Genomic DNA, 21,185 nt, shown 5'->3' on the forward strand with positions numbered 1-21,185 from the left:
CTTGATCTGACAGACCCTTGCCTATTCACTTAACCTGTCTATATATCTCTGCATCCTCTAGGCAATTTGTTTTTCCATTCAATTTAGCAAAGTTAGATGAGCAGCATTCAGTCTCCTCTTCCAAACCATTAATATATATATTGTGAGCAGTTGTGGGCCCAGCACTCTCTGCTGTAGTGCTCTGCGCATCACTGATGGCCAACCCCTGAAACACCCATTTATCCCAAATCTTTGCCTTCTATTGGTTAACCAGCCCTCTACCCATGCTAATGCATTACCCAACTCCATGCATCTTTATTTTATGCAGCACAATATTGAATGCCTTCTGGAAATCCAAGTATACAACATCCACTTGTTTTCTTCTATCCACTGCACTTATTATATCCTCAATGAATTCCATTCAGTTTGCCAGACAAGGTCTACCCTTCGTAAACCCACGCTGTGTTTGCCTAATGGAATCACTCTATCCAGGTGTCCCAGTATTTCTTGCTTAATGATAGCTTCAAACAGTTTCCCAGCCACAGACATTGAGTTAACAGGTCTATAGTTATCCACTTTTTACTTACATTCTTTTTCAAACAGTTGTGGTATGATATTTGCTGTCATGGGGTTCTGCCCGGAGTCCAGAGAATTTTGTTAAATTATCACAAACATGTCTACTATAACTTCTGTCCATTTCCCATCAGAACCAGTGGACAAGTTTACCATTAGGCACAACAGTTTGCTCAGCACCACCCTGTCAGTAACAGTGATTGTATCGAGCTCCTCACTGATGTCCCAAGTCTGCCTCATAATCCTTGGCTGGAGCTACAGCCATGAGGCATGGGAGTAAGATTAATGTTCAGGGATTTTTCTTTTTATTCAAATTTTCGTTGATTGAATTGCTGAACATCCCATCCTGATAGTAATATCCCACTGAATATGAGAAAGAGCGACTATATTTATTTTTAAACACAGACAAATGGCTCTTAGACTTCCTGCCGCAAAATTGACAAGGCTAGAAACTGAAAGGAGACCTGCTTTTGTTTTTGCTTTGCCCTTCTGTTCTGACCAGCTAATGGCTGCCTTAGGAAAGAGGCATCAATTATGTATTACAGACAGACTTGAATCATAAGGATTAAATTACGTTCAGTACCTAAGCCTCAGAATATATGCTCAGGATTTGATTTCTAAGCCTTAGAAGGTTAATAATCCTGTAGTATGAAGCAGAATTGCAAAGAGTGTCGAAAGATTGAAACTTGCTTTCCTCTGAAAAGAAGATCAAAGCCTACAGCCTATCCAGAGAATGACTGACCACCATAAGTTAGCCCCAGAATAGCTATCATGACAACCAATGGGACTCTTGATCAGCTCAGTTAGTGGCCAAGGAATGACAAATGGTGTCCAATCTGGTTAAGTGTGAGGTGTTCCATTTTGGGAAGTCATACTAACGTGACTATCGGAGCTCTCGGATGTTGTAGAACTGAAGGCTCCAGTAATACAAGTATATAGCTCCCTGAAAATGGCATCACAGGTAAACAGTTTTTGCACATAGGTCTTCATCAGACATGGTATTAAGTATAAGAGTTGGGACGTTGTGTTGCAGTTGTACAAGACCAGTGCGTGAGCCACACTTGGAGTAGTATGTGAAGTCTTGGTTACCCTGTACTGAAAAAGGTGTCATCAAACTGAAAAGAGTACAAAATATGTTTATGAGAATATTGTCAGGACATGAAGTTTCTGAGTTATTGCAAAAGACTGGCTAGGACTTTATTCCTTGGAGCAAAGGAGGTGACCTGATAGAGCTGTACAAAATCATGAGAGGCATGGATAAGATGAGTGGGCACAGTCATTTTCCCAAGGAAAGGGAATCAAAAACTCGCAGGTTTAAGTTTAAGATGAGAGGGAAAAGGTTTTAAAGAGACCATGGGGCAGATTCAGCACAGTGTAATGCGTATATGGAATGAGATGCCAGGGAAAGTGTCAAGGCAGGTACAGGAACAATACATTTGGACATGCACATGGATAGTAAAGGTTCAGAGGTGATATATGCCAAACTGGGGCAAATGGAACTAGGTTAGTTGGACATCTTGGTTGGTATGGACAAGTTGGACCGAAGGGATTGTTTCCCTGCCGTATTACTCTGGCTCTTGTTGGAGTAGGGCAGGTATTCAAAAGTGCCCACTGCCAGTTACAGATCTTTGGTTACCAGCTTCATTGCTATGTTTAAATCCTGGAACTTCCTACCCAACACTATTGTGAGTATCTTCACCTGAAGGTCTGCAGTGGTTCAAGTAGGCTGCTCATCGCCACCTTCTTCAGGGTAATTAGCAATAGGGACAAAAAGATGGCCTTGCCAGTGATGCCCAGATACCAATGAATGGATGAATAAACATTATTCGAGTACCCATGTTGTAAAAATGACTTAATTCATTCACAACACATCCACTATGACACACAACCATAGCAATGTTAGGACTGTTTATCAGGGTCATTTCAGTTTTTGGAAGAGCTAAAGAGTCTGAAGAAGTTGAGGGAAGGATCTCCTGAGTTTGGACGGACCTGAAGGGTGATTGTTGAAAATAATCGATGTACCAAAGGCCAGAGTCAAGAGCACCAAGGTCATGTTCATAGAGTTAGAGTGGGTCACAGACTGGGGAAACAATGCTACTGAGGGATAGGGCATGATTTAAAATTGAGTTGTTAGTGTATACAGGTCCTTCCCAGGAGATGAACGCCTGGCCTATGGTAGCCCCTACATATGAACAAGATGTTGGAGACCAGTGGGATGGATGGGAATAGGTTTGCTGGCTGTGGCAGGCACCTTCAACAGAGTGGGAATGGATCAATTCCACTTGCCTGTTCTCCCTACTCCCACCCCCAAGCTGCAACAGTCAGGGGCTGTGCCAAGCTGAACCGAGGTGGGAGCACTGAGCAGAGGCCAGCTCTTCCTACACCCGCTCACTCTCCCATCACAATTGTTTCTGTGATCCTCCCCCACATATTGCTTCTGTTCATCTCTGACTTACAAACAGTTCGCAGGGACAGAATCCTGTTACAACCCGGGAACTACCTGTAATAAGCCAATATAGGCACACAAAAGTGGATGACAGAGAGAACCATAGAGTCTTAGAGAATTACAGCACAGAATCAGGTCTGTACCAAATTATTATTCTGCTTAGTCCAATCAATGGTCACTCGGACCCGAGTCCTCTTATCGATGTACTTATCCAAACTTCTCTTAAACGTTGAAATCAAATCCACATCCACACTTCCACTGGCAGCTTGTTCCACGCTCTCACCACCCTCTGAATGAAGAGGTTCCCCCTTAACGTTTCCCCTTTCACCCTTAACCTATGACCTTCAGTTCTAGTCTCAACCGATCTCAGTGGAAAAGGTGAACTTTGTTCCAGGCAGAAAAGCTTTGGGTGGAATCAGGAGATGTTTGAGGTCTGAGAGCCTTACATACTTTAAACTGCTGATTTGTCTCCCTAACTCCGTATGAAGAGCCACAAGTTGTGTTAAGTAAACATACTACTGTAGGAAGAGGTTTGGAAGGCAGGGCGAGCTTGGAGGTAGTGGGAAGTAATTGATATACAGCTGAGACAGGAATTGGCATGTGTGCCTGCCAGGGCAAAGTGAAGCAGCAACATACAGTACCTACTGAGTGGACAGTGGTGCTGTGACTATTCTTTCCCAATAATCCCAAAGCACATTCATGGTACTGAATACAGCATCGGGGACTCTCTCATTGCACAATGTGCTCCTGGGGACGCGGCGTTTTTGGGGGAGTGTCAGCACTGCCGGGAACTCTCCACAGAAATCCTGTGGCTGGTGAGGAAGTGATAGGGTCTTTGCTGGCTTCATCGCCGCTGCCTGTACACCAAGCCTGACTCCGAAGGGACTGGGGGTCGGTCAGAATCAGAAACGGCCTTGTGTGCCGTATTTGCTGCTTCCTTCCAGTTTCTTCCTGTTTGTAGATTAATTGAAAGCAGCTGCAACTAACAGAGGTCACATTTTTCTTTTTCAGTCTCTCATGCTTTCCTCTCGATGCTGTGGCCTTGAAGTGCTCACAATCTGGTTTCCTGACTTGAATTTCTTTAAAGCCTTAAAATAAAATCCAGGTTACAGTTTCATTTTGTATATTGTCAGAGGTCTGTTGCAGCATCCTCTCACAATGTAGGAAAACTACAGCGAACAGCCAGGTCAGCAGAAAAGGTCATCGACTGCAGCCTACCGTCACTGCAGGGCTCGTATGCATCCAGAACAAAGAAGTGGGCAGGACAAATCATTGTGAACATTACCCACACTGCAAACTGCCTTTTTCTGGAAATGCTAATGGGCTATTAAAACAAATTCTTCAAGCTAGAGATTACATCTCCCAGTCTGATCAACCACTCTATTTAGCCCCCACCCCCTCTATTACCCCTGTCACTGCACTGCCAACACCTTAAAGCTCTTTTTGTAGATGTTTACATTGGAAGTGCATGCTGTTATTTATGTTTATTTGTTCCATATCCAAACATTAACTTCTAACTTTATTTTATATACATCATTATTCTTTATAATTGTTCAATTTGTTGTTTTTTGTTGCATGTTGCACCCCGACCAATTCACCACAGCACATTCCTAATACATGTAAATGTATGTGGTGAATAAAGTTGATCCTCGATCCTTAATTGCATATGTACCTTATGCAGATTTAATTAAGATTTTTGATTCCTTTTCTTCTGGCCACGAGATCAGCCTGTTCTGGCTTTGACAATGAGTGGAGCAGGCTAAACTCTCTGTCCTCTAATGAAGTGTCCCACAATGTTTCCCCAGCTTCCACACACCTTTTCATCCTGTGCTGTACCAATCGGAGCTGGCAGAGTAGGCATCAGTGATTGCAGTGGGAAACCATTTCCAGTAAGAAAAATCACTGCCCATGTGCCTCCTTCTAGGCATCCCTTCTCTATTGAAGATAATTTGCTTACAACTGAGCTTTATGGGTTCTGAGGTAACGGAGACCAATGTGGGAACCACAGACTTTTCTACTGATGGGGCAGAAGAAACCTGGCTTGTTTTGTGAGTGGCTCGCTCCTCCCTGCATCCACTCTTGTGTGCTCCCTGGCACAGGGACTCTAACAGTACCATCCAAGCATGGCAAAATGCAGTGTCATGGGTCAGACATTCCCAGGAGTTGGTGGGATGTTACATTTCTTCAAAGAGGCTTTGAGCCCATTGTGAAGTCTTTTCTTCTGTCTACCGATCTAGATTAAGGTACTCCAACCGAAATGTTGACTGCCCACTTCCTTCCACAGATGCAGCTTGACTCGTTGAGTTCTTCCAGTATTTTTTGTGTTACTCCAGCATCTGCAATATCTTGTGCCCCTCAGAAGAAAAGGTCTGTTCTCCAGAGTGGTGTTAGACAAGCAAACAAAATGGCCTAACCAACATTGCCTTCTGAATGTAACTGGAGGATGTTAGTCTTGGAAAAGATGCTGACATTGATTTACCTATCCTCCCAGAAATCTTGGAGGATTTTACAGAGACGCATCAGTAGGATCTTCCCAGTACTTTGAGATGCTTTATGTACCTAACCCAGGTCTTGGAGACATATTGAGGGATTAGACAATATTATGTCTAATATTGAGGGATTAGACATATTGAGGGATTAATCTTTCATTTAAGATAGGTGGAGGGACATAAAGAAAAATCTATTTAGTATACTAATTCAAAGACAGGCAAGAGAGTTATCTCTGGCATTCTGGCCAATAAACTTTCATCTACAAAAATAAAACAGATTAACTTCTGTGATATGGTGGAGCAGCTAGTAGAGGGGTTGCCTACAGTTCCAACAGTCTACCTCTGGCACTGTCTCTGTGGAGTTTGCATGTTCTCCGTATGTGGGTCTTCCAGCTTCCTTCCACTTACCATAATGGTATGAGCTTGTAAGTCAATTGGCCACTGTGAATTGCCCCCTAGTGCTTTAGTTGGGAAATAGAGTAAGGGGTAGGTTTTAGGAATTTAGGGAGAATAAAATGGGTTATGGTACGATTAGTCCTGATGAAAGGGCTTGGCCCGAAAAGTCAGCTGTTTATTTCTCTATGTAGATGCTGCCTGACCTGCTGAGTTCCTCCAGCATTTTTGAGTGTGTTACTCTGGTTTTCCACGTCTTTAGAATGTCTTATCTTTATGACTAGGGGCCTGTTTCTGAGGCGTATCTCTCAATGACTATTATCAGGCCATTGTTTATGAGAGCTTATGACTGCTGCATTTCCCATTATTATAAACATTGGCTACGGTTCAAAATTAGCTGTTCTGATGTCAATGAAAGTGCTTTCGTCAGTGAATTCCTGTCTATTTTGGTTCTTGTCTGTCGTGGGAGATCTCTGTGTGAAAAGAATCTACATAGTAATCCCAAAGATTGTGGGACAGCGTGCATTGGAAAGGGGTACTTTTCCTGTCTGTCACTTCTTCTTCCCTGTGTATCTCACAGCAACTGATGAGTGATGAAGCTGGAATTCCAGTGGCTCCCACAACTGGATTATCCACCTCAGGAATGTGGAAGAGCAGGCAGCAGTGTAGAATGGAGGCAGGAGTCAGCATTATGTTGAAGAGCACAGACGGGTGGCTCTGAATAATGAAAGGGGCTCTCAAATAATCTTACAGCTGATGCCTTAACCTTCCTTGCACAGCCCACACCGGAGAACAGGGGTTCCCAATCTCTCTTTATGCCATAGACCCTTACTTTTAACTGAGCTGTGCATGGACCCCGGGCTGGGAACCTTTGCCCTAGAATGTGGGATAGTTCTGTATGTACAAATACAAAATACAGAAAAAAATCCCCCTTCCCAACCTGACCCAGACCTCTGCAACGTTTTCTAGAGCACAATACAGGTGGTGCCCTCCGCACCTGGAAGTTTCTCTGTTGCTCAATTATGTAATTTCATTTTATTTTAAATGTGCAGTCAGGTTGGCAGGCACATGACCTCGGCACCACCTAATGAAGGAAGGGAAGGAGAAGGTGTATAGCCCGCATTTTAAATCAATGTCGCATGAACATATATCCCTAGATTCGCAAATGGTGTATATCAGTCGTTCAGCCAAGCTGCTAGGATTGAATTTGCTGCACAGTATGGTGACACTTGGAATGGCTTTGCAGAGTAAACATTGTCTCTTTTACTTGACGCTTGGGGAAAGCAGGACGTGGAGGGTGCGACAGGCACAGCCTGTTATTGCACAGACTAAAATGAAAACAGAAGATGCCGGACATAACTCAGAGAGTAAGGCTGTGGGAAGAGAAATGGGGTTAATATTGCAGGTAAAAGTTAGGTAGAGGGGCATGTGGAAACAAAGTGTCCACAACAGATTTGGACAGATGAGCGGAATGGTCAAAGAAGTGGTGAATGGAATACAGTGTAGGGAGGTGTACGGTCATACACTTTGGTATAAGGTATAAAGGTGTAGACTGTTTTCTCAAATAAGGAGTGAATTCTGAAATTGGGCTGCAAAGGTACTTGGGAGTCCTAGTGCAGGATTCCTAAAGGTTAACTTGTAGGTTGGGTTGGTAGTAAGGAAGGCAAATGCGATGTTAGCATTCATTTCAGAATCAGAGCCAGGTTTATTATCACTGGCACGTGACATGAAATTTGTTGACTTAGCAGCAGCAGTTCAATGCAATATATAATCTAGCAGAGAAAAAATAATAATAAAATGAAACATAACAATAAATAAACAGGTAAATCAATTATATTGAACAGATTTTTTAAAAGATGTGCAAAAACAGAAATGCTGTATATTTTTAAAAAGTGAGGTAGTGTCCAAAGCTTTGATATCCATTTAGTAAACGGATGGCAAAGGGGAAGAAGCTGTTCCTGAATCGCTGAGTGTGTGCCTTCAGGCTTCTGTACCTCCTACCTGATGGTAACAGTGAGAAAAGGGCATGCCCTGGGTACTGGAGATCCTTAATAATAGACTCTGCCTTTCTGAGACACCACTCCTTGAAGATGTCCTGGGTACTTTATAGGCCCAAGATGGAGGAATAACACCTTGTATTCCGCTTGGGTAGCCTCCAATCTGATGGCATGAACATCGATATCTCTAACAACCGGTAATGCCCCCCCCCACCCCACCATTCTCCATCCCCTTTTCCCTCTCTCACCTCATCTCCTTGCCCGCCCACCACCTCCCTCTGGTGCTTCTCCCCCCTCAACTCTTCAGCTCTTTACTTCATCCTTCCCCCTCTGGGTTTCGCCTGTCACCTGGCGTTTCTCTCTTCCTGCCCTCACCCCCACCTTTTAAATCCGCTCCACATCTTTTTTTCCCAGTCCTGCCGAAGGGTTTTGGCCCGAAACATCGACTGGACTCTTCTTCCTAGATGCCCCTTGGCTTGCTGAGTTGCTACAGCATTTTGTGTCTTGACCTGGTCTGCGGCAGAGGAGGTCACATTGCAGCACGAAATGCAGTACACCAGTGCAGGTGATTCGCAGCTCCCACCTGGAAAGACTGTGTGTGTTTCCTGGGTGGTGAAAGGGGCACTCGCGCTGCACTCCCTCCTGCTCTAAAGTGGGTGGCTGGTGGGAACGGAAGAGCAGACCAAATCACAGCGCCCTGTGAAAAGATGAAAGAGGAGGAGAGGGCTCCCAGTCTAAGTTATGTGTGTTTCGCCCTTCACCAACGCTACCCATCTCACTGTTGGGCGTCCAGGACGAGTTATCACTACCACAAGGGCAATGTGCCAGAGTAAAGGTTTGAATGGATAGTGGACGTGTAACGGGCTGGGTGTGTACAGTAATATTTACATTGCAGGTCCGATCATACTTTCTGTCCAGTGAAGTACATTTAACGTCTTTTAATGTTAAGAGCGCACCATGCACTTTGCTCTCAGTATAATAGCCGATAATCTGAGGCTGACCTTGGCTGAGCAATAGACATTACGGAAGGTATCATGAGACATTAATCATAATAGTGCGACATGCGCCCTTCCTGGTCTCATGCAATTCTACCCACACCCCGCCTCAATTCATCTCACCAAAAAGGGAAATAATGTACTTGAGTCTAGCTACGAGCGAGGAAATGTTTGGATATCGACTTGATCATCTCTGATGCGGTTTGACACACTGGGCACGTGAAGAAGTGTGGGTGTCAGTTCTTGTTGCTGGTGTGGGTGCCCAGTCTGTGTTTTTAAATTCATTTTACCTCTGGGTTGGATTATAGCTCGGGCAGTGCCATGGGTTTGGAGGCTGTATAATCAAATAGCTGAATCTCCAAGCTGTCTAATCTGTTGTTGTTTTTTTCCCCCCAAACCTGGATTGCTTACTGCACCAAACCCCCTTTCGGCGTTGCTTCTGTTTTCTGAGGGCCTGTCCATAGGGGTTGTTGGATGAGTTTGGCACGGCAGGGGTTAAAGCTGCTATATTTAACCGTTGAATACTTAGGAGATGATATCAGTGGCGTTGTACATTAACGACAGGAAGAAGGAGGGGCCGGGATAGATCCCACATTCCCCGCACTTCCTTCTTTGAGCAAATCAGCGCCGGAGATTTGCCGTGTGTGTACTTTCCAATCTCAACGGTTGTGTGTGAGAGAGGAGCGAGCGCTCGGCCGCCTGCGGGAGACAATACAAGAGCGGGTACCGGTCACAGTGTGTCCAGCGTTTCGGGTGTGAGCACTCTACGTGGCTGCTGTGATTTCCCCCCAAACATAAATTATTTTTTCTTAAAAGAGTGAAATACCCCTCCCCCTCGTTCCAGATGACGTGGACCAGCACTAGCAGCAGTGGTTACTGCAGCCAGGAGGAGGACTCGGAATTCGAGCAGTTCTTCACAGCCAGGACCTCGTTCATTAAGAAACCCAGGAAGTACAAGGTGGGTTGTGGAGCGCTGGCTTTGGAGGAGGTGGCCGTGAGGGAAAGGGGGAAGAGCTGGTGGAATGAGGAGGGGGATCGGCCCGAAGAGAATAGAATTAACGAGTTCGGAAACCGGCTATTCGGCCCGTCGTGTCCACACACGAATTAGTGGGCACCCGTCCATTCGCTGACTGGATGCTTAAACGTTGCCTGTGATGGTACCTTTATCAGTCCTTCCAGGGATTGTAGGTACTTGTCCCTCTCTGACTGAGAAAATTCCCCCTCGAATCCCAATTGTCAGCAGGCTTTCATAACAAAAACTGAGTAAGCGCTGTCTGTGGAAGATCTAGAGATGGTCTCCATTGGGGGTAGGGTGGCTGGTAGAGTGCCCAGATATACAGTAGTTTCATGCTAAGGCAGAAACCTAAGAATATTTACCTGGCCCTTGACTAACATCCCTCACACCATTCCTATCTCCAGTTCCAGTAGCCTTGGTTAGGTAAAACTGTTGCCCACCGTTGGCTGATCTCATCAGAGCCCAGGTGATCCAGCAGAATGGTCATAAACCTCTCAACATCCTCTCCTTGCGTTTGGTGTCTCTCTGTCTCACTCTCACACGCACTTCTAGATCTGGTTGATTCTGTTCCTTCCAGGTTTTATTTTCATTGAAACTTTCAGTGAAACTTCAAGTAGGACTTTCCAAGACCAGTTCCCGTTCACTTTGAACTTACAAAGTAATCAGTGAAACTAAAGCTACAGTGGCCTCATGGACTGTCCTGATTGAGGATTCCGTTTCAAGCCCAACCCAGCAGGAGCTAGAGCACTGAGGATTCCTTGTGATGCCTGGGCATAGCACTGAGTTCCACACTGCAACTCAATTATGATTGATTTTTCTTGGGCAACTCACTCACGAAGCACCATTTACTGTAATTCATTTAAATAACACATTTTCATGCATATGGCTGTGCAGCAAACATTAAAGCCAACTCGAGGCCTTTCAACTAACACAGAAAACAATTTGTATTTGTAGCAACTTACTTGGAATTCAGTGTTCCATGTAGGTAGCAATACACAAAATGCTAGATGAACTTAGCAGGTCAGGCAGCATCTATGAAGGGAAATAAACAATCGATGATTCGGGCTGAGACCCAAGAAGAGGACAGAAGCCAGAATGAAGTTTTTGTGAGGGGTGCAGTGGGAGCTAGCTGTTGATAGGTGAATCCAGGTGAGAGCGGGAAGACGGGTAGGTGAGAATGAAGTGAGAAGCCAAGGGCAGGAGATAGAATCTGAAAGGAGAGTGCAGTGGACCATGGAATAAAGGGAAGGTGGTTTGTGTGATGGACAGGTCGTGGCCCACATTTTCCTTATAACTTCAATGTTTGTTATAAATGATGGAGTTATGGGAGAGATGCAGCAGAATCTACAGTTGGGTTGAGTTTTCCCACCTTGGCAATCCACTTGCAAACATTTCGTCATCATACGAGGATATATCATCGGTACACTGTTCGCTGATTGAGTCTCCTCGAATGGTATTGAAACATTTGCAAGTAGATTGCCAAGGTAAGAGAACAACCCATTTCAACCATCATCCACCTGACCTACTCATTTTCCAAGTTATTTCCAGAATCTACAGTATAGTACATAGATGTGGTGAAAAGCTCTTGTCTGCATGCCACACAGGCAGATCATATTGTACATAAGTAGATTGATGTAGTGTAAAGGAAAGCAATACAGAACATACTGTTGCAATTGTAGGGAAAGTGCAGTGCTGGAGCCACAGCAAGGCCGACTGAGAGATCATGGATTCGTCCTCCAGTATATGAGATATCTGTGCAAGAGTCTGATAACTGCCATAGTTGTCCTTGAGCCTGGTAGTAGATGGTCTCAAAAGTTTACATCTTCTGGGAGGGGTTGGCTTGGCTGTTTTCCTGAGGCTTCTCCACACTACCCCTTCTGTTTCTCCCCACTACCCCTTCTGTTTCTCCCCTAGACCCTCTGCTGGTTGCACTGTTAACTCCCCTTGCCCCCCCCCATGCCTCAATCCTGACTTCCAAACTACTTGAATGTTCAGTCTCACAATCATGTCCCCTGCAACAGGCAATTAAAAACTATGTGGAACTGGCTGCCTTGGTTTGGGGGAGGGACTGACCACATCCAGTGATGAAACTGATCCTGGAGTGAGGTCATTTTCATCTGGAACTTTTTGTTAATCCCTACAGCGTTAAGTAGTTTATCTTTTATTCATTTCCTCTCCAACCTCCCCTGACTAAGATTTCACTCTATTCCTGGAAATAATTGATCAAGGGTGTATCAGTAGAACATGACAGTGAAGAATCTACTTCAAGCATTAAGCAGGGTGTATGACTGCAGCCAGCCAGCCGGAGGGTGTTCCACGTGGACTACCCATCCCCCGCTGCGATGCGATGATCTAATGGTTAGTTGTATACAGAGTCAGCAGGAAGTATGGGAAGGTGGGAGGTTTCTGGACCAAAGGCCAGTGGTAAGAATTAAGTGCACCTTGCACTATCATTCCTTATCTTGGCTTCCTTACTACCCCCCCCCCCCCCACACATTTTTCAAGATATTCAATTTTTTTTTTGGAAAAAAAAACAAGTTTTGATTTGTATACTACTCATTCTTGCACCTCTGGGTATATTTTATCTCCCCACCCTCCTGTTACCTTTTTCATTGTCTGAACCCATGTCCTGTTCCACAGGGTGGTCTTTCAGTTCTGCTTATAGTAAATTCAATGATCCCCTCATACCAGAACTCTGAACCAATGTGCCTAGTTCACAATTCTGACTGATTTCACTTTTATATTGTTTCTTTGGAAATGTTACTTAGAGTTTAAAGGTCCAAGCACTGTGGAATAAATAAAATGAGCAAGTTAAAAATTTATCTATCTTGTAGATTAAGTCTGTCAGTAGAAAATGACAGAGTTAATTCTTTAGATTGAGAGTGAGAGAGTTCAAAGTTACAAATTCAAATTAGATTTATAGTGTGTATACTACCTTGAGATTCATTTTCTTGCAGGAAGAAAGTAATACGATAGAATTTTATGAAAAGCTGTATATAAACAGACAAAGACTAATAAACAACCAATGTTCAAAAGAATACAAACTGCAAATAAAAACAAAACTGAGAATGTGATTTGTAAATAGTCCTTGGAAGTGAGTCTGTAGGTCATAGAATCATTCAGAATCAATTTGCGGAGTAGTTGATGGTTGCAGGGTAATAACTGTTTCTGAACCTGGGGATGTAGGACGTAAGACCTTCTGTCCGACGGTTGAAGTGAGAGGAGGGCATGGCTGGACACTTTGATGATGGATGCTGCTTTCTTGTGGCAGTGCACCATGTAAATCTCAGTAGTGGGGAGAAGCACACAATATGCTGCAGCAACTCTGCAGGTGAGGCAGAGGGGAAGAAGCAGTTGACATTTCAGGCTGAGACCCTTCAAGTGGTGGGAAGAGCTTTGCCTGTGATGGACAGGGTTATGCCCACCACTTCCTGCAGCCTTTCCAATTCCTGGGCGTTGGTGCAGGACGTACAGATATTTGTTTCTGTCGTGCTGGATTTGTCACATAGCATTAGTAAGCACTGGATCTCTTTCACAGTGTTCACAAATCTGTCTATCATACCTCCAAAATTTGTTTCTGCAGTCCAAGAGCAGCTAGTGTTTTCCTACCTTGAACACTTGGGATACTTTTGAGCATAGTGAAGACAGCAATCGGATGTAAAGGCAAGGGATTTGTATTGTTGAGGTTGTTCCTTTGTTAATTTCAAAAATAATCTTTTTTCATTATAAATTTATATAAAAAGAATTACAGTACAAACAAACCCCTGTATGTTCTTAAGTGCTGATTAGTCAACACGTTCAATGTTGCTGATGCTGTGCATATTTACCATTGCTATTCATGTAGCTCCTAGGGTGATAAGCCCTTTTTGTTATTTGAGGAGCTTCCAAACCCTTCAATGTCGAATGGCAGAAGGAGTCTTATCTGCAGCCACACAAAGAAGTCTGCAATGCTGTAAATCTAGACCAAAGACCAGCCATTCTAGTTCTTCTTCCATTACACACTGACATGTCTGCTCATAGCCTCCTCTACTGCCAAATTGAGATTAGATACAGATTAGAGGAACCTTATTCTATTTCGGTAGTCTCCAACCTGATGGTACGAACAATTTCTCTGACTCAGTAACTGCCCCCACAATCTCTGTCTCTCTTCTGGACCAGATCCAGAACAGAGTGAGTCACTACGTGAGGGACTGGGCGGGGAGGGATTTGACACTTACCAAGCCAAAGTACTGCACTGGAGGCCTAAAGCTGAGCTGTCATATGAAATAATTCTTTCTGCTCAGTCTGAAGTGTAACACAAATGAACTGGCTGCCTACCTGCTGGATTCTTGTTTGCTTCCATGTTTTACTCTTGATTTGGGTTCTTGAACATAGTGATTTCATTTACTCCACAATTGCCTCTAGGCTGTTGACTGACTAGAGTCTTAGGGGTTCCCAAACTGGAGTCCACGGACCACTTGCTTAATGGTAAGGCTCCATGGCATTAAAAAAGTTGGGAACCCCTGGACTCGACCATAAGCTCAGAAATTCCCTCTTTAGCCCTCGTCACTTTTCTGCCTCCTTTTATAAATATCTACCACTGTGCGCGCCTTTCTCATTTTCATATTATGATCTTAGTGTTAAGTTTAGCCTGGTAGTGTTTCTATAAAGAACCTTCAGTCATTCTACAGCCTGAAAGATGCAAGTTGTTGTGGGGCTTGGAAAATTAGCTCTTGGGGTGCAGCTTTGGACTTCCAGTGCCACTCAGCAAAACACACTTGGGTTTGCTTTGTAAGCGTGCTGGGAGTCGAGCAATGCTGCCTTCTGAGACCATGTAGGGAACAGGATGTGACTTTTCCATTTGATGATGGACCCTCCGGGAATTGTTTGACACATCCTGAACACATGGGCAGAAACTGCCAAGCAATCCTTTTCCTTCCTGAATCCTTCAGCTGAAGGTTTAGTTTTAGCCATGAGCACAGAAGATAAGCAAGTGTTCCCCGCATCTAATTAGGAGTTGTAAACACGAGATTCTGCAGCTGCTGGAAATCCAGAGTAACACACAAAGTACTCAAGAAACTCAGTAGGTCAGGCAGCATCTATGGAAAGGAATGAACGTCCGACGTAGAGTTCCTTCTGCATTTTGTGTGTGTTAATTTAGAACTGTGCAAAGCCTCTGCATGGTTTTGAAAAAGCATGTTTCTGTTGCTAGTTGTTAAGCCTCTGATGCATCCCGTGGCCCATTCTCCACTGCAGTCACTGTCACCATTGCTATGAATGAGTTTTCCCTGACTACACATCAGGTAGATGAGTGCAGGCCATTGTGGCTCAGCTCGTAAAGTCACTGTCTGACACAGCAATGTATCCAGGTTCAGTACTGACTTTGGGTGCTTTCTATGTGTTTGTATGTTCTGCCTTGCTTGCTTTGGTTTTCCCCCCTTCCCCAAAGATCTGCAGGTTGATAGGTGAATTGGCCACTGTGAATTTCCCTTCAGTGGCGGACTTGAGAATATGCAGAGAATAAAAAATAGCTTAGTGGTTGACGTGGACTTGGACCCAGGTGCCCATTTCCATGCTGTGGCATCCTAGGACTTTGAAAGGCTCATTCGACCCCACCAAAGTGAATCTTTGCTGACCATCAATTAGTACGTACGAACATTCCTGTGATAGGTGGTGGCAAAAGCAGTTGTGGATGTCTCCCCAGTCCTTTTCAGATCTTTACTTTTTATGATATACTGCTCTTAACCTCTTGTCACATTCTTTGGCTCTGAAAAATTTTAAACTGTGGTTGGTATGGTAGGGGGCAAATTGTTGAACAGAGTTCTGGACCATTGGTCCAGTCAGAGACATTGAGTTGAAATCTCACCGTGGTAGCTGGGGAATTTAAGTTCATGTGCATAAATAACTCTGGAATCAGGAGAATAAAGTCTCGTTTCTGTTGTTTTAGACCATAAGACATAGGAACAGAATTGGGCCATTTAACCCATTGAGTCTGCTCCACGATTCGATCACAGCTCACTTATTATTGCTCTTATTCCTATTCTCCTGCCTTCTGTAACCTTTGATGTCCTTACTCGTCAAAAACATATCAACCTCTGCTTTAAATATACTCTATTCGGCCCCTACTATACCTCCCAATTTAAAAACTGTCAGAGAGCCAAAGAATGTGACAAGAGGTTAAGAGCAGTATATCATAAAAAGTAAAGATCTGAAAAGGACTGGGGAGACATCCACAGCTGCTTTTGCACCACCTATCACAGGAATGTTCGTACGTACTAATTGATGGTCACCAAAGATACACTTTGGTGGGGTCGAAGGAACCTTTCAAAGTCCTTGGGTGCCACAGCATGGAAATAGGCACCTGGGTCCAAGTCCACATCAACCACTCGTCCTGCTGGGAAGAAATCCATATTCGTTTGCATAAATAAATAAATAATGTTTCTTTAGAAGCCGATTGGGCACTTTGATACATTAAAGTGACTATAGAAATTGTAGCCAGTGGGTTGGTAAAATTGTTTACTAAATAATCAAATTTTAATAAGTAGCCTTTTTCACCGTCAAAGGCTACTTTACTTTCTCTGAGCACCTACGTGTTAAACATGAGATGGGTGTACCATTGACAAGCGGAACATAAACAGAGGTAGAAGTAGGCAATTCTGACCCGACTGCCTGCTCCAAGATGCCATGCATGTGACTGACGGAATTGGTCAAATGACGAATAGTTAAACCACCACATTTAGATCTCTAACCAATGTGCATATGAAAATTGGAATTGTAAAGTAAATGAAAGCAACGTCCTCCACCCTCTTTCTCACATCCCTTTCTGTACCTGCCCTGTGATGGGTTAATGAAGGTTGTGTGGGCAATAATTAAAGTTTCCCTGCTATTCCCCAGGATGAATACATTAATTGGGAGAAACAGGTCCTTACACGTGATGAAATCGAATCCAAGATTAAAGAGTACAACTCACAGATCAATAGTGATCTCGTCATGACCCTGGTAAGTTAACAAGTGTCGTCTGGTTATACATATATCATAAATGGCATTTTTTTAAAGTCAAATTTCTTAACAATATTTTGGGGGTGACTTCATATTGAAAGCAACAGTATAAGTGGGGACTGAATGCCTTTTAAAACAATCAGTAATTGCCAATAAACCTAGTAGCGTCTTGTTCTCAAAAATGAATAGGCTTTTATTGGATAGTATTTGCCACCCATTATTATAACTTGGCAGCTTTCTTGTGCTTCTGCATCTCATTAGTGAATAGGCATTCTTTTATGATTTGTATTACTTTGATATGGTGGAGGACGGGAGATAAGAACGTATTAGTGGTTAAATAGTCCCCATTCATATCTGTGTTTAGTCTTTAGCCTTTTAATGTGCTTTTTTACTGTGTTTCTCACTCGGGCGGGGTTAGTTACTACTTCTCTCTCCTGGGAATTGCCCATCCTAAAATGCAGGGTAGCAGCAGAGGGTGGAGGAGGTTGCATTAGTCTCCTACTTCCACTGATGCCAGAATTTCCTCCCACTCTCCACTGAAACAGCTGGGCTTGTCTGATAAAATCTTCAGGCTGATTCTGCCTGACAGCCTTTTTCTTTGCTGTTTACATCAGCACAGGAACATCCACTGCTAACAGGGCCCCTGAAGCTGAAGCACACCACGTAACGTCATCCAAAGTGACAATGATAGCTTTACTCTGCCAAGTTACCAGTGTGTGTTCACACCGATGAACTAAATTAACTTGCTTTTTTATTTATTGCTTCATGGTGATTTTTTTTATCTCCTCCCCTTGGCTTCACAGAAGCCAGAGAGTGATAGTAGATGGTTGCCTCTCTGATTAGTGGAGTGCTGCAGGGATCAGTGCTGGGTTTGTTGTTGTTTGCTGTCTCTATCAATAACTTGGATGATAACGTAGTAAATTGGATCAACAAATTTACAGATTACACCACAGAAATGGGCTGAAAAATGGCAGATGGAATTTAACACAGGCAAGTGTGAGGTGTTGTACTTTGGGAGTACAAACCAGGATAGGTCTTACACAGTGAATGGCAGGGGACTGAGGAGAGAAATCTGGGATTACAGATCCATCACCGGTAGATAAGGTTGTAAAGACCTTCATAAATCAAAGTATTGAGTACAAGAGTTGAGATGTTGAAGTTGTATAAGGCTTAATTCGGAATACTGTGTGCAGTTCTGGTCACCTACCTACAAGAATGATGTAAATAAGATTGAAAGAGTACAGAGAAAATTTATAAGGATGTTGTTGAGACCTGAGGACCTAAGTTATAGGGAAAGGTTGAGTAGGTTAGGACTTTATTCCCTGGAGTGTAGGAGAATGAAGGGGGATTTGATAGGAGTATACAAAATCACGAGGGGTATACACAGGGCAAATACAAACAGGCTTTTCCACTGAGGCTGGGTGAGACTGGACCTACAGGTCATAGGTTAAGGGTGCAAAGTGAAGTATTTAAGGGGGATGAAACGAGCTGCCTGTGGAAGCGATAGATACAGGTTTGATTTCAGCATTGAAGAGAAATTTAGATGAGTACATGGTTGGGGAGGGGTATGGAGGGCTATGGTTTTGGTGCATATCAATGGGACTAAGCAGAATCATGGCTTCACATTGACTAGATGAGTTACAGGGCCTGTTTCTGTGCTGCAGTGCTCTAGACCTTAAAAGTACAGTCGTTAGCTCGAGTTTCATAGACTTCCTGTGCCTTTCAATACCTCAAATGCCTGCTCATTGTTGTTAAGTTAGAATAATTAATTACAACCAGTGAGCAACATCACAACCAAATGGTACCTCAGCAGAAGTTAGTGGATTGCTGGAGCAAAATTAGCTTAGTAAAAATGAGCCTGCGATCCAAGCTTTGCTTCAGCGTGGATTAGGACAGAGGGCACAATGTAAACGTGACGATTGACAGCTCTGACATTTCTCTACTTCCATCACCTCCACAGAACAGTGATGGCACGTACACCGGGTTCATAAAGGTGCAGCTGAAGTTGGTAAGACCAATCTCTGTCTCTGCAAACACGAAGCCTCAGTCAATTTACGACACCAAGAAGGCAGCAACGCCAGCACGGCCGCAGTCGATAAAGCGGCGCACGTCCTTCTACCTCCCGAAGGACACCGTAAAGCACTTGCACATCAGCAGCCACACAAAGGCCAGCGAGGTGATCAAAGCACTGCTCAACAAGTTCATGGTGGTGGATAATCCCCGCAAGTTTGCCCTGTTTGAACGGATTGAGAAAGACGATCAAGGTATGTCTATTCAGAGAATATTGCTGTCCTCAGGCCAGTAAAGTAGTAACACAAGAGATTCTGCAAATGCAGGAAATATTGTGCCGGCTGGTGGCATAGTAGCATCAGCGTAGGACTTCGGGGTGAGGTCCCGAGTTCGAATCCAGCCAGCTCCCTTGCACGCTCTCCATCCATGCTTGGGTTGAGTGTTGAGCTAGCAACTCGACCTCGTTAAAAAAAACTTGGAGAGGGAGGGGCTCCGCCAGGTTTCAGATGCCGTATGATGAGCAATGACCAAAAAGATTGGTGCAAAACGTTTGTCATGACGGCGCCCTGATGACTCCACCAGGAGTTAAGGGCATGCACACACATAGCAAAAATATTGCCATTCTCGATCTCATAACATCCCAACATGTCTTCCAATATGATGGGTTGTCCATCATATCCGACAAAGGTAGATCTGTGCATTTCTTCTGCTGCGCATTTGAGTGAATCCAATTTGTGAGTACAGAGGTTGTTTAAAGTGGAGAAGCCATTGCACTGGGGCAATTCCACTCTCTCGACCTTGAAAGTCAGGTCCAGTGGTACAAGTGGTTATCGCAGCTGGGGTCTTCCCTGGTTACAGTGGATGACTATGACTTTTCCTGTGCCTTGTCTTGCACTTCGCTCTCCATGAAGTGTTACAGAACAAACTACCCGGCCGTTGGATCTCAGCCGCCCATTCTGCCAGGGCCGATTTCACGCACTGAGGACAGGCATGTCCCTGTCTCACTGGGCTATGAGGCCCACTGACTACACCCACCTGCAGTGTGGCTGCTGTCACACGCAACCAGCTACTTGGAGTCACAGATGAGAACTGTGTGTCTGGTGGGATCAGAGGTGAATGCTCCATCCTAGAATGGAAACCAGCACCTTCAGCAGAGGCGCCACCATTCCGTGGGCACCCCATGGACACCACTTGTTATTGTAGAAAATGTAGCAACTAATTAGCTTTCAGAAACATCACACAGCGTTGTTGTAATGGCAGAGCATCTGCTCGGAAATAAATGTTTGCCAGGGGATGGGGGGCAGTTTTCCCCCTATTTTTCATGGGATTATGTAATTGTCTTTTGCACAGACATGAGAGGGCCTCGGTTAAATTTTTCATTCTATGGACAGCAACTCCAGCAGTGGTGCCTTACCCAGTACTGCAGAGTCAGCTAGGTTATGTGCACAAGAACATGACCCTGCAATCTTCTGACAAAGTGAGTGGGCTGCCCAGTGAGTCAAAGGCATGGAGAAGGAAGTTGGCATAGAGGAAGAGGAAAGGGAGACCTGAGCTAAAACCAGTCGTCTTCTGTAGGGTAAAATCGCATAGTTAATCAAGGCTTGAAATTTCACTTTTCCTTTTCACAACGAGCTTTGCCAGCAGAACACCCTACCACAAGAGGATCTTTTGGCAGAAAGCAGGGCACAGTTGAGGATTTGTGGCTGTCATGCCAGAAGCAAAGCAGCAGATGCGACTTTGTTTTAATATACTAAGTGCAGCTGAGCCAGTGTAGGTATATTCAGCACTCGAAAGAGTCCAGGCATGTTCAGGAGTCAAATGGTCATTTCCTGTTCCTAAAAATGCTGTGTTCAGAAATGCATTGAATGACTGATCGTGTCCAGGTAGTTTGCCAATTTGATTAAAATCCTCACGTTCACTTCTGTTGAGAGGAAATCCTGACATAAATAGAAATTGGAATTTACTGATACCCTGCCAACTCCGACATAAGGATGTGGTGTTTTGGCCCATAGGCTGCACTCTGGAGATTTGGTTTGGACGTATTTCCCGTATCCTCCCTTATAAATGCTTTTTGTTAAAAGCAGTGAAGCTAGACTTAGGAAATGCAAACCCTGTACTTTCCCAGCTAGTTTTTGTGTTATGCTGGGTCAGTTGTGTTTACAAAAATCTTATGGGCCTCTTATCCACAGATGGCACTAAAATAACAAACTTGATACACTACCTAGCATTCACTTTATGTAATATAATCAACCAATATACACAAGCTAATCTTATGTCTTATTTTATTGTGTTCTTTATGCTTAATGTTTT

The 21,185-nt window shown here is 44.0% G+C and overlaps 1 protein-coding gene across 3 annotated transcripts in view; it reads left to right on the top strand.

Moving 5' to 3' along the window:
* rassf1 (Ras association domain family member 1) overlaps positions 1-21,185 on the top strand; it is a 109,857-nt gene that overhangs the window by 81,404 nt on the left and 7,268 nt on the right. The window contains exons 1-4 of one of the 3 annotated variants that reach the window (XM_059944405.1): positions 9,007-9,101; positions 9,717-9,830; positions 16,761-16,865; positions 18,826-19,129. In XM_059944405.1, the coding sequence (XP_059800388.1) occupies positions 9,717-9,830; positions 16,761-16,865; positions 18,826-19,129 (523 nt within the window). In that variant the 5' untranslated portion in view covers positions 9,007-9,101. Of the gene's footprint in view, positions 1-9,006; positions 9,102-9,716; positions 9,831-16,760; positions 16,866-18,825; positions 19,130-21,185 lie in introns of those variants that run through there. The other 2 variants (XM_059944403.1, XM_059944404.1) reach the window with 2 other exon arrangements.

Source organism: Hypanus sabinus, chromosome 19, assembly GCF_030144855.1.
Source record: "Hypanus sabinus isolate sHypSab1 chromosome 19, sHypSab1.hap1, whole genome shotgun sequence".
In the NCBI taxonomy this organism is placed as follows: Eukaryota; Metazoa; Chordata; class Chondrichthyes; order Myliobatiformes; family Dasyatidae; genus Hypanus; species Hypanus sabinus.